The sequence below is a fragment of the Anopheles maculipalpis genome, chromosome 2RL (assembly GCF_943734695.1).
Source record: "Anopheles maculipalpis chromosome 2RL, idAnoMacuDA_375_x, whole genome shotgun sequence".
Classification (NCBI taxonomy): Eukaryota; Metazoa; Arthropoda; class Insecta; order Diptera; family Culicidae; genus Anopheles; species Anopheles maculipalpis.
Window position 1 is genome coordinate 81,781,876 of NC_064871.1, and position 13,681 is coordinate 81,795,556.

Below are 13,681 nucleotides of genomic sequence, written 5' to 3' on the forward strand. Positions count from 1 at the left end.
ATGAATTAAAATAAAAATGAATTCAAGCAAAACAAACTATTGAAATAATCAAGAAACGTTGTTTAAGAACTGCAAAAACTGGATGACAAAACAATGGATACTTTAGCTGAAAGACTTTTTAGACGATAAGTCATACCTCTTTGGAGACGAATCATAGAATCGAAAGTTTTTCTGAGACAATAAAATTCAGCTAAATTTGAGCTTACAACGAAGATGCTTAGTATATACATTCAATGAAATAAAGTTAATGGAAGAAATAAATAATGGAATCTTATATACGTTGAGGTTAAAATTACCCACAAAATGTCTTAGTATAACAGCTTTTCAATTTTTTTTAAAAGATTTATCATATTGTTTTGTAATGATTCTTTTTTTCTTTTTCTGTCGAAAATTTATGGAAGTAATTAAAAATGAAAATGAAACATAATTCTTTATTACAAGGACGGGATTTTCTATATGACAAATTAGTAAGGCTTTTACTAAAAATATTAAAAATATGTTGGGCTATGTTTACGAATTTAAAATTTAACTGTACATAGTTAAAAGATGACCGACCGTTACTGGTGGGATTCGCGAATGATATTTACCAACAGAGGATGTTTCTTCTATTACTAATCACTGCTGTTTTTACTACCATGCAATATTCAACTACTTCGAGATTCATAAAACAATTTAAAATAGAAAACCGAATCAAATCTTACATAAAATGATGGGTTGAGCGCTGAAAATATGAAGACGAAAGGATAGATAACGTTCTGTAGAAGAGACATATTTTCACGAATTGTATTAATTTTTAAAGCTAATTTATGCCAAATGGTTGCATACTTTTAGGAGACTTTTTTGACTATAATTTGGGAAAAAAAGAAACTGATAAAAAATGAACATGTGTCTCAAATACGTCACACGAACTCCATCATAAGCATGAAGCAATCCGCACTAAAACACGTGTTTCACACGATGTTCTATTTAAAAAAGGAAACTCTTAGAACTCTTGTTCATTTCCTTCCTTCCCTACTAATCTATAGCTAAATCTGCAATAAACCGACTCTAGCCCCGTGCTAGCGACACCTTTAGCAGTTCAATGACAAAACCGGGAGAGGGCACAGATTTTATTACAAACATTTCGGACATCTTATCCGTTTTTAGTCTCGAACCCATCCCGTCACTGGCGGGTGGCGGCGGAAGAAGGATCGTAAAAATATGAAAATTTTCCCGCACAGTTTCGGCATCGCGTCGACGGAATTTAATTCCGTCAGAATTCCGTCACTCAGCGTCAGTTGAGACGCAGAACAGTGACCAGCGTGCCAAATGCGGACAAGTTTCGTCACCGGTAGAAAGGTGAATCGGTCTGCTACGTTGTAGCACAATTTGCACTCGACAAACCTGTGATCATAGTTAAGGGATCTTGGACTAAATAGAAGGAAAAAAGTAAACCCCCTAATGTGAACGGTACGACTACGACTGATCATGCTACCTCCTCCTGCTAGCTCGATCCTCGCCCGGGTTCACCCCATGATCACGCAGTGGTGAAGAATATTTGGCCACGGTACCACTGATTTATTAACTCGTCCACAGCTTGCAGAAACACCCGTGGCCCCCGTGTGCGGCCGTTGAAGATGAGGCGGGTTAAAAATAGATCATACAATTTAATGTTACATATGTTGGATGCAATGCGGACAAAAACGACACGTCTGGTGTAGAATGTTGCCACCTGAAGGTGGTATTTGATATTTCAGAAGGCGCGGCCGTACACCGGGATTGAAACGAGCGAAGCGAAATATTACGTTTCATATTGCATTTCCTACGCGTTTTGTGAAGAATTTGAAGCATTTTGAATGCGCTCTTTGCACTGCGAATGGAAGGACAAGTTTTGACTACTATTTTACCGATAGCTGAGCATGCAGACATACTTTATTAAGCGTTATAAACACTCTTTCTGCTTCTGCTTCTGAAATGTGGTACAACCTTTCACTAAAAAAAAGGCACCTTCCTTGCCTGACTAAAAAACCCCTTTTCTCGAACAGCTAAGCCTGCTGCATCGACCAGTTCCGGCGTAATTCAATACGATGCACTTTCGCTTTCGGAGTTTAGGTTTTAGGTTTTCTGGTGCCACTGTCTTATGCAAGCAGAAACATACATTTTTAGACTACGAGCGCGATGCATTGCCCAATTGCAAATGCGTGTACGGGATTAAGGAACTTATTATGTTGTTTTGCAAAAGTAAACCACCAAAACTTTTGCACAGTTTTTCGAATGTCCAGTTAAAACAGTGAAGTTTCCTCAAAACAAGCAAAAATTGTTTCAAAAAAAAAAGTTCCAAAAAACAAAACACCCGTTCTGTCCGCGTTCCACCGTTCTAGAGCAAACAAAAAATGGAGGGAAATGTGCAAATGCGTTGGAAAAATATTTTCCCACCGAAAAGTGATGCCGGTGGCGATATCTGATAGTGCAGGTCGGTCGACCTGCAAGTGCAGCATGCTCAAACACCGCACCACCCATTCACGTGCGTGTGTTTGTGTGTAGATTGGTGTGTCTGTACTCTTAGGGCGCCTAGCAGGACACCAAGGGGGTGTGTGTGTGTGTGGAAGGAACGGCAAGTAAGAACCGTTGGTTCGCGACATGTAAGCCATATTTCACATACCGATTGGACACATTCAATTACAGTAAGTGATGCGCTAATAGCAACGGTAACATATTTTCGGACAGGTTGTCTGAGAGGTGGAACAATTTGTTTGGCAGAGATGGCAAAGCATGAACGTTGAAATTTCGATATGAGCTGATTTGACAATCAATTCAATAAATGTGTTAATTGTGAACGCCATTAATCAACAAACGATCACGTAGAATAGATGTAAACATCCTAATTTTTAGGTCAATTTTTAATGCATTAGTTCTTCAGCAAATCACGTCATTTAAAACGGCTTTGATTTTTGAATAAATTGCTTCGTATCGAACTTGAATTAGTGACATTTGAGTTTAGGGATGCTTATCTGACTCCTTTAGGACCTTACGAAATAGAAAAATTTGCCTGATTTGGTCCAGACTGAGTGTCTGATTCTGTCCGGATCATTTCCTCGTGCACCTCATCGTAGAGCAATCTTAGTCAAGAAAGGTTAAAATAAAAATAAAATGAAAGACTCGTTAGGCAACGCGGTAAAAAAAGACGTAGAATAATTACTTTCTGAAGAGTAATCGGATAGAGTTATGTGTGAAATTTGTGCTAAAACATTTTTGAAAAAAAAAATTCGCAGTATGAGGCATTAAAATCGGTTCTGTTGAGGCTTTGTGTATGATAATGAAACACTAATCGAGGGTGATTGCCGTCGTTCACCAATTATTCCCAACTTTGGTGACAGGATCGCGACGATAAGATCTACTTGGTCATGTCGGCCATCAAATAGCTAATAATATTATTTAGTTGATTAATCAGACTTCCCTTTTTGGGAAATCCATAGGTCACTGCTGGGATTAAAACCTCGGTCTTGTCGTGTGAAGACTGGCACAGATGTTGCCCCATCAACAGACCGCCTCAAGATCAGGTGTCTAGTCGTGTTCCGCACTAGTGTTTACTTTATACCGAACGCTCAGCAAATTAAATCAAAGAAACCAGAAACTCAATGTCCTCAACTTCTTGAGGTTATATTGTAAAAGTAAATAAAGGCTTTAGGAAATTCGTCAAATCCACATCATCTAAACTAGGATCTAACATGCTCATGGTATCCTATTGAGTTTGAGTTCTCATAATTGTATAGATCGTTGAAAGGATTCTTCAAAAAACTATTTTCGACTTTCGAAGTACTTGAATGAGTACCTCAAGTTTTCAAAAGGCCCTGATTATGCTTAAAACTTTAGTAGAACAGAGTTAAATTTTGTTTCGTGTCCAAATTTCAATACCATACCAAATATTCATGTTTCACAACGATTGAAATATTGATCAACATTGGTTTGAAGGCACACACCAATGCCTCTCTCGCTAGAAATTGTCTTACTCACCGAGTCGGCTACAAAGTTGTCGATCGTTCGCCTCTCGGGTGTCACCTTCCTATATCATACTATTAATTTGGATTAATTAATACGCTCTGTGCGCACTCACTTGCGCGTATGAAAGTGTCCCTAGCCTTCCCTACCCTTCCCCCATTCACCCTGTTCCCATCATCAATCACATCAGCTCGTCTCAAGCACCACTTCAGCCAAATTCAACCCCCCACACCTTCTCCATTAGGATGATTTCTCGCACCACAAAATGCATGTAAATGTCAAAAGCACGCTTCATCACAAACCGCTTCCCGCGGGGGTTTGGGTTTGATGGCGGTGGTGATATTATTAGCCAACTTCTGCTACATTGTAGCGAAAAACGGCGATCATTGGCCGTTGCTTCGAGGAGGACAACTTTCCTACCACACCAACCGGCCGGTACCAGTGTCCTCCGTACTGTCAGTTCGAATCAGTCATCGCCGCTATTGAGCAAAATTAGTGTAGATCTATCTAATAACCTTCCCCAACCTTTTACACTCGGCACTGTAAACCCTCGCATCTCCTGGTCTACTCCCGAGACACGATGCGCATTCAACCGCAAGCAACAGTTGGATTGGTGGATGAGTGTGTTTTTAAGTGGAGAGCAAAAAAAAAAAAAAAAAAGGTAACCGGGACCATAAAGATTGGCATCGAAAAGGGAAAATTAGATTTTCCGTACTACCACTTCCGGCAAACGGTAACCGCGTGCCTATGTTTTTGTATTTTCCATTTGAAATAATTCAATATCCGTAACGCGCTATCCTATTGCACCCTGGGGACATGGTGGAATCTTCCTCGTCTGACACTAGGAACCGAGGGAGACTTTCCACAATTTTCCCCGGGATTTTTGGTATGTCCCGTGGGGATTGGGCAGAAATAAGATACCAAACAGGCAGTGAGAACATGCCGCTAAGTACTAGGATCGTAAGTGACAAAATTTATGAACTTCCTTCAATACTTGGCAGTTGTAGAGTTGTGGTCTACAAATAATGTCACATTATTTCCGGTTCGGTGACTTGTTGGAGTGAAGACTTCTTCGAAATGTTCCCAGAACCACCATCATCACCACAGCTAGAATTGATCTTCAAGGGAAGTTTGCAACATTGTGCCTCTGCTGTGAAGTGCGTACACAGTGAAATCGTTCTGATGTAGAGCACACTTAAACATGCCCGCACAGTACACATAGGTCGTTGTCATCGGTGGCATCAGTGGCGCACCGAAAAACTCTAATAAACTTGTCATAACCGTTAACATATGACCGTCAGATGGTTTTGCAAATGGGGCAACCGTTGCACACCCATGGGCAGTCCCTTACGAGGAAATAGTCGGTGCCACCGACTCTCCCGTTGCGATGACTCTCTCGACACAGGCAAAACATGTGTGGTTGATTTATTTTCATTCTAACATTCTAACGAATGCGCTTTTGTGGGACGTCCCGGGGGTTCGCTAAACGGTTCGTAAACAGCGCTCGCAGTCTATTCGTTTGCTTTAATGGAGCTACTTTGAAGCACATTTCCTATAGGCCTAAAATATATGCACAAAACTGATTACTACTCAAAGTCATCAAAATGTTCACCTTTTATTCTTCTTCTTCCTCCACAACCACAGGTTCTACAGCAGGCAGGGAATGTAGAGCGATTGGGACGATTTCTCTGGTCCCTGCCACAGTGTGATAAGCTACAGCTGCACGAATCTGTCCTGAAGGCGAAGGCGGTAGTCGCGTTTCATCGCGGCAACTTCAAGGAGCTGTACCGTCTGCTCGAACACCACCAATACTCACCGCACAACCATGCCAAACTACAGGCCCTATGGCTTAAAGGTAGGTAAAGGCCTACCTACCACGGGTTGCCTTTTAAAAAGTCGAAAACGCTTCGATTCTTCAAGCAGGACAAATCGCCGGTGGTGTTCCAGGGTGTGCGTTTACATGCGCCCGTTGTTTAGTGGTCTAAATTTATCATCTAATAACGCACATACACACACAAGTCGATCCCGACCGGTCTCTTGATGTTTTCGGTTAAGTGAAAACATATGCCTGCGATCCCTTGCGCTTGTCATCTTGCCTGTGTGTGAGGGTTAACGCGGTTGGGTTAACGTACTCACCGATATCTGGTTGGGGCGGGTTGAGCATCTTGGTGATCCAATTACCGAAACCTTCCTATCCTCTGACCTGTTCGCTAGCCGTTTGATGATCCGTTTCTAGTCGCGTCAACTCAACCGGACAGCCGGTGCCGGTGCTGAACGGCCAGCTCCATGCCAACCATACCTTCAACAAAGTATGTGAACACATATACACACAGTCGTTCTCTTCGCTTGCATTCGCTTGGACAAGCCTACTTTAACCAGACGAGCGGCAGTGTTGCCACCACCAAACCCAAATCCTACTACGATGCCAAATTTGATGGAAGCCTTTCTGACGTATACAAACATCGGTTCGAAAACTGTGTAACGTTCCAAGCAAGCGCCATAAGTGCGTGCATGTCCAGAGGGCAAGTGATGTAAAAACCTGTGCGAAACCTTACAAATGACGCCAGTGCATTAGGTGAACCGTTAACAGGAAGCGAGAGGGTTTTAGGTATTCACGGGACCGCCCTATGTCTATACGGACGGGTTGCGTCCCCTTCGATACACCGGGAGATGCATTCCAAGTCGAGCGAGCCATCACTACCGGTCTTAAGTGCCTCCTGGAAGTTTGATACTGCTTGATTGACATTTAATTTTATGATCGATCGGTTCTTTTTCTCGGTTTCTTGGATTGTTGTTACAATTCCGAACCGGACAGCTAAGACCCCACCGATAAGCTGATCTGTCGTCGATTGTGGTATTGTCGGTTTATATTTTTCGGGGGTTTCGATTATTGGTTAGGTTTTATTTCTCTCTCCAACTGCCTCTCAAAAACCACCTCTAAGCTCCTTCATGCTGGGACGTGTCTACTTCCGAGAATGTCGCGCGAGTAGGTTAAGAAATAGAGGACACTGCGGGTCCACCGAAATGTCCCGCTGTCTGCATCGCCGAGGTTCGGTTGTAGACAAATATATTGAGACAGTGACGGTAGATGAGTTAAGCTTTTTTTTTTTTTTTGCTTAATTTTAGTTAGTTCGTTCGAAACCTGTTTGCTGATCCAACTCCTCAGACAACTCAGCCACAGAGATGTCCGATCCATTCGAACGCGAAGAAACCCAAGAAAAAGAGTGTGCAGAGAATTCGAATAAAACAATAATAAAATCCTCAGCGTGTGCTGGCCAACTTCGTAGTGTCCGTAAAGCACTAAAATATGTCCAAATGGAACCGAACATGAGCACAGAAGCGTCACAAGATCGAAAGATGATCGCGTACAAACGAGCGAACGAGCGGTCACTGTGGAACTGCCTCTGCCGAGGTCCTCTCGATCTCATCTGGGCATTGGTCCTGCGGGGAAAGGGTACACGAAGCGTTCCAAAACTTTCGACCGGAGAAGCAATTATATTTATTTGTCTATAAAAATTATGGACCTTTAAGCATTTTATTTCATTTCGATATACACCTTCTCTGCTCGGTTCGGTTGGGAATCGATCCCCCCCGTTCGGTAGGGAAGGAACCTCACACACAGGTACGCGCAAGCGCGGGATGAACCGAGAACTTGACACCTTCCCGTGAACGATCTGCTGGAGGTTCGTCCTTACGGTCGGAAGGTCAGCCAGTTTCGGAACGCTGAGCCAGCTGACGGGGTCCCACAACGGTTGAAGATGTATTTTGTCTTAAGACTACCATCCGCTTCCGCATGGATCTCCTCACCGCCGATAACTCCACCGAGCAGGCACCTCATCTGGGGTGGCCGAACGTATCACGCGCATCTGATCTGAATGTGCTGATAAGAGCGGGCGGTTCAGGTAACCGATCTGGCTTGGATCTTTCCAAACAGTCTTGGCGAGACCTCGACATTCCTACAGATTTCCCTGCCCCTCACGTGGACGTGGCTGTGATTGCCGTCCTTGCAGTCGTTCTTTTTTTTTGTGTTGGTTCGGTTCGAGTTCTAGAACCGGCGTCTACGAAGAGAAACGGTGTGACAAATAAACCGGGCTCACACGGGCGAGTCATCTGTCAAGTGGGAAGTATCCTCGGAAGGTATCGCGAGCGTTCGTTTCTCTCGAAGTTCTCCGCAAAGTGACATCGAGTGTCAGTTTTCATTTTTATTGGTCTCGGCGCGTACGGATAGTATATAGGTGGCAGCGAGAGCCCAGCCGTTACCTGCGAGAGCTGCGATGGAGACGGATCACTTATAGATATCCGGGGAAGGGTTTTTGCTTTCACGATCGAGCCGATAGTGGCGCGATCGTTGTGGGTGGTTTTTGGTGTTTGTAGGACACAGTTGCGGAACGTGAGGTCAGACAGTCAGTAGGAAGGTATCCAATTTTTAAAGTACACAATTTTTAAGAATTCTTAAACATAGTGTGCTCCTGCGGAAGAATTCACTCTGACACTTCCCAAAACTTGAAGCTCCCCTCTTCTCAGAATCTGGTTTTCTTTTTTGTTCTAAAAGCGAAAAGTCCAATCTGTCAATAATTATTTATATGCGTTTCTGATGGCACCTTTTAATTTCGTTAAACAACCAAATCCTCCTTTCCTAAACGCGCTTCCAAAACCGGATTCTTGTGGCAAAGGCACACAAAAACACACACGGTACACAATTTGTTATTCAAATTTCTCACCGAGAGCGGTTTTTGTTTTTGGTTGGGCGTGAGGCGGTGAAGACACACCACCGATCGATTTGTTCTCACCAATAAATCAACCAATTTTCGCCTGTCCGGATTCAAATTCCCAGTTCCCTCGTTTGAAGAAGATCCCGGTTTTCGTTTCCCTTTTTTTCATTTTCACACATTTTCTAGTCTTACGAATCTCGGCCGGAGGACAAGTTGGTCGCGTTTTATGAGCATCATAATTTAGCACACGCGACGCTTGTTTGCCTTTGGCTCTGGCTGTGTTTTGTGAAGTGATTCCGAGTGAAGTGATACGTGGATGCATGCGGATCTAATTTTATGGTTAGCTACTGAGGTAAACTGAAGACGTACACTTTATTACGGTGCTGAAGTGTATGCTTACAAGGAGACATGTTGTTGATGTTTCATATTCGATCGCAATAAGAAGAAGATTATTCAATTTAATTCAAGTACTCACGGGAGTTTTAATCCTGAAGGGATTTGACGAGCGTATAAAGCCATCCGCTGTCTTTGTGGATAGCTAAAGATGACGTTTACTACGAAAAGTCCTGGTTTTTAGGATGCAATCTCACTAAGTAACCAGAACACATACATATTACTATCAATTATCGTTAAATGCCCAGGGAAAAACGTTAGATGTCAAATAAGAGATCGTTTTTGTGGAAGCTCTTCGTCTTATTCTTGGCTTAACGATCTACTAGGTCATGCCGGCCATCAAGGGGCTTACTAGACTTGTTGATACCACGTAGATGGACAGTCAGGGCTCACTACATTTTGAACCTCAGCCCTGCCATGTGAAGACCGGTGCCGCTATCGTCGCCAGACCACCCTAATTATTATACATAAAGTTTATTAGTGAAGAAGAATGGTATGGTATGGCCTAAGTATACCTCATCTTGTGAGAAAATTTTCATAATCCAACATAAAGATAACTTGGCATAAGTTGGAGCCAACTAGGAGCTAGAATGCAGTACATGATTCTTACATACATATTAGTTTTGGTAAACCAAACATCCGTGCTTGTTTCTATACCGTCTATTAGCTCTCTTTTAGCTCGATTACCTCTAATGACTAGGTAGGTTTTAAGCTGCAGATCGCTTTAAAGTTTGGGCCAAGATCTGATGATATGAAGAGTTGCTTGTATAGATATATGGTTAACGTATACATTAAAACAAGTGCGTTTATGCTGTCCCCTGGTGGCCAACCAACTGATCAGTGATTTTTTCTTCTTGACTTAACGACCTCTAAGGTCACGCCGGTAAACCATCGAATGGTTTACTAGACTTGCCGATAACACGTAGTTTGATAGTCAGCCGGTCCCGATGTCGTCTACATCACGGGGCCGCTCCGTGCCAGTCATTGACTAAATACTGTTAAAATTTAACAGTGCCTGGTCATTTGGGGTAAAAACGTCGACCTTCTGACCTCTTGTTGGTTGGATAAATTCAGGCAAATATCTACATAAAAGATTTTGGCACTTCTAGTGCCAAATCGTAGTCTGGACTTGGTCGTCCGATCATTTTAAATGACCGGACCATTTAAGAGAAGCTCCACAGTTGCACAATCAGCGAGAGGGATTTTTCCCAAGCATCCTAAACTGACTCGATCGAGAATTTCTGGGTGGATTTGAAGAAACGAATATATCTTAATAATTTTGAAGCAGCAATCAGGCGTAAATTGATAAATTTGGCGATCTTTTAACTGCAAAAAAGGACAAATAATTGTTGCGTCATCCATGGATAAAGTCTAAGCAAATTGCCACAAAGTGACGTATCAGACATTCCTTCAAACCACCGATGAACTTCATTAGCACCATATTGAATTGTATATTTGCCATGTTTCAGGCATGTAGACCTGGTCCAATAACAGTTCTAGCGCCTCAACGATCAAGTACAATATTTAGCGATAGAAATTAGTTGGTAGAAAATGAATTTAAAACTTCAACGCCTTCATCCTTCACTTTTCCTTCCAGCACACTACGTCGAGGCGGAAAAGCTTCGTGGACGACCATTGGGAGCGGTCGGTAAATATCGCGTACGGCGCAAATTCCCACTGCCTCGCACAATCTGGGACGGAGAGGAAACGAGCTACTGTTTTAAGGTAGGACATTCCACGCGAAAACGAAAAAAAAAGGATCGATTCCCTCCAACTGATAGGTGAACATGCAACCTGTTTAACTTCGAGCTATGGACAGAAGCGAAAAAGAAAACACATAATAAGGATTAACAAGCCCTCGCTCCCACAAGTTTACGATCGATTTTTAACAAAAAAAAAAATCCCCCCTCTCCACACTGCAAAATGAGATTGATTTGAGCTTTATCTTGCTTTTTCCACTCTCGTGCAGGAAAAATCAAGATCGGTCCTGCGCGATTGGTACACGCATAATCCTTACCCATCGCCGAGAGAAAAGCGAGAGCTGGCCGAAGCAACCGGATTAACGACGACGCAGGTAAGTGGCGTACCGTGTGTTTCGGGGGGAAAAAAACGAAACAGAAAAGGATGTCGCACTGGAAAGGCTGTCGAAGGGTTCCCGGTAGCGTAGCTTTATTATTCACTTTTTTTCTTCGGAAGCCATTGCCAAACAGGGACACGGCAGCTGCCGTCCGTTCGATAGGAAATTTGATAGTTACGGTACCGATGATAAGACGCTTGTTGTCTGCATTTTCCGCCAACACCGGCAGGAGGGAAGAAGGCAAGCCTTCAACCTGCTGCCCGCATTGCTAGCAAGTATGTGAAGCTATCATATCCGTAGGCATCTCGGTGCTATGGAGATTTGACATTCCTTCGTCACGGTTGCAAACGATGCGTGTCGCGTGAAGAAGAAATTGGATCGGATTATTATGATTACAATTAATAATATCCTTTTTTTTGTCCTTTTTGGGACGTTGTGTTTTAGGTAGGTTTGTTTTAAATATATAAACTTTTTCTTCCTTTCTTCTGTTTGGTCGTTGAGGTAAGGATAAAGAAGACTAGGAGATCCTTTAAAGGGATTAACTGGCGTCAGGACGTTAAGGATGGGAGAAGAATATAGGATCATCCTTACAATAGTAGGAGAGGCCTTTTGGTTATCTTTGTTTAATGCAATCAGGAAGATGAAGAACGCCGAGAGTACCTGTACCTGTAGGCGAATTGTTGGAATTTCGTATTGCAAAATATTACAACAGATGGTGCAATACTGACGTGAAGGAATTCAGGACTCTCTCCCCAAAAAAAAAAATCTGTACTTCATCTAATGTCAAGATGAATTAAAATTGTACCTTCCCTCCCATTCTCGTACCATAAATCAAGCCCTCCTTTCACCCAATAAACAATTAGACTCAATTCACCCAAGATCACATCCTTTTTTCGCTCCCAATTTTTCCTTCGAAAATTAAGACACAACATCTTTAGGGTCACTCGTACAATGGAACCAATTATTCCACAGCAGCAAACTGCGTCCAGTTTTGATTGTTCCTTTTGTGTTTTGTGAGAGTTTTGCTTTTGCGAATGCGATCGTTAACATCTTCATCATTTACAGGTTTCGAATTGGTTCAAAAATCGACGACAGCGCGATCGGGCAGCTGAGCACAAAGAGTAAGTATTGTGGCTAATTGTGCGTTTATCAATTTAACGATTTTGTCTTGTTATTGATCCTTGTATTTCGTGGAACTGGGACGAATGTGGGAAATTTGGTTTGGTTGGTTTGAGACTCATTTTTTGAGTTGGAATTAAAATTGGAGTTGACAGGACACGGAAAGGACTCTTTGGTCCTTGATTGATAATTAATTTTGATATTGTCTTTTACAAAGTTATGATCATTTTTAGACATTTCTTCTGATTGACAATCTTTTAAAATATCTGATTAGAGCTCTCGTTTTGTTCAAGCGAATCATAAATGTTGCTATTTGCTGATGCATTTGCCACTTGATTTGATACCCATTCCCGTAACACGCTACGACCACCGGGAATGTTTCCCTAGTAGCTTCCCATGTGCAGCAGATACATGGGGCAAAAACCTTCCCGTAGCTTGCCCGTAGCTACTGAGAAACTGAGGAAGCCTTGTAATGGTTTCCTTTTTTTTTTCTATCGCGCAAACAACGGGCGCACACCGAAAGAAAACCCACACACGCACAGCGAACGGGGGAGCCCTTCGGGCAGACGATGGCCAACGGGTAGACACGCACAAAAGGGAGCGGATAAATAAAATGTAAATAAAAATATCGAATTTCAGCCACAATATGGATTTTTCCTCAGCAGTGTGTGTGTTTGTGAGACTTGGAGAAGTAGGAAAGGAGACGAGAGTGAGGACACATTTTCCCACTTCTCAGCTCCCCAGAAACTTCCCGCCTGGGCGCATCACTCTCTGTCTTTTTGTGTTGTTTCAATGGTGGCATTTTTCCAGCTCAACTTCTTCCAGTCTTCACCGACCGCGCTCTTTATCGTACCTGGTTTCGTTTCGGTTCGGTTAAAGTCAGCCTCGGGAGTATGGTTTTCCATCACACTCGCATGCGCACTTTCCGTCCCCGGGGGGTGGGGGGGTTGTTGCGAAGGAAGTGCTTCGAACTATTTTGTGACCGGTGCCGGTCTAGTTGCGTCAGCGAATGGAGGAGGAGAGATCCTTCCCACCCTGGATGCCGGATCGTATGGCAACATATGTTTTGTTGCTGTGTTGCACTTTCTTTTATGATCGAGCATCGACCGATATTGTGATGGATGGTTCGGCATGATTTAAATTGATACGTTTTAAGTTGGAGCCGACGACGATGACAACGTGGGCGGGATAGTTGTCTTGCTTTTGTATTCTCGCCGCTTTAGTAGAAGCTTGGGAAATTGGGGGTTTCGGAATTTTGAATCACAATTGTTTAGGTTGAATCTGTTGCATCAATATGGGGCATGGAGGTAGAGAAGGCATGAGGGATGACGGTTTAATGGTTGCAATTAAAAACCTAAACACAGATTGTATGAATTCACATACAAAAATTGAAAAGTGAAAA

General features: G+C 42.8%; 2 protein-coding genes across 2 annotated transcripts in view; both read left to right on the forward strand.

Annotated features, from left to right (window-relative positions):
* Window positions 1–13,681, forward strand: part of LOC126568159 (caspase-8) — a 136,390-nt gene that overhangs the window by 19,654 nt on the left and 103,055 nt on the right. The window lies entirely within an intron of this gene.
* LOC126568164 (protein sine oculis) overlaps window positions 1–13,681 on the forward strand; it is a 28,020-nt gene that overhangs the window by 6,961 nt on the left and 7,378 nt on the right. Inside the window, exons 2-5 of the mRNA XM_050224592.1 lie at window positions 5,623–5,833; window positions 10,681–10,808; window positions 11,053–11,157; window positions 12,226–12,281. Of these exons, the coding sequence (XP_050080549.1) occupies window positions 5,623–5,833; window positions 10,681–10,808; window positions 11,053–11,157; window positions 12,226–12,281 (500 nt within the window). The remainder of the gene's footprint in view (window positions 1–5,622; window positions 5,834–10,680; window positions 10,809–11,052; window positions 11,158–12,225; window positions 12,282–13,681) is intronic.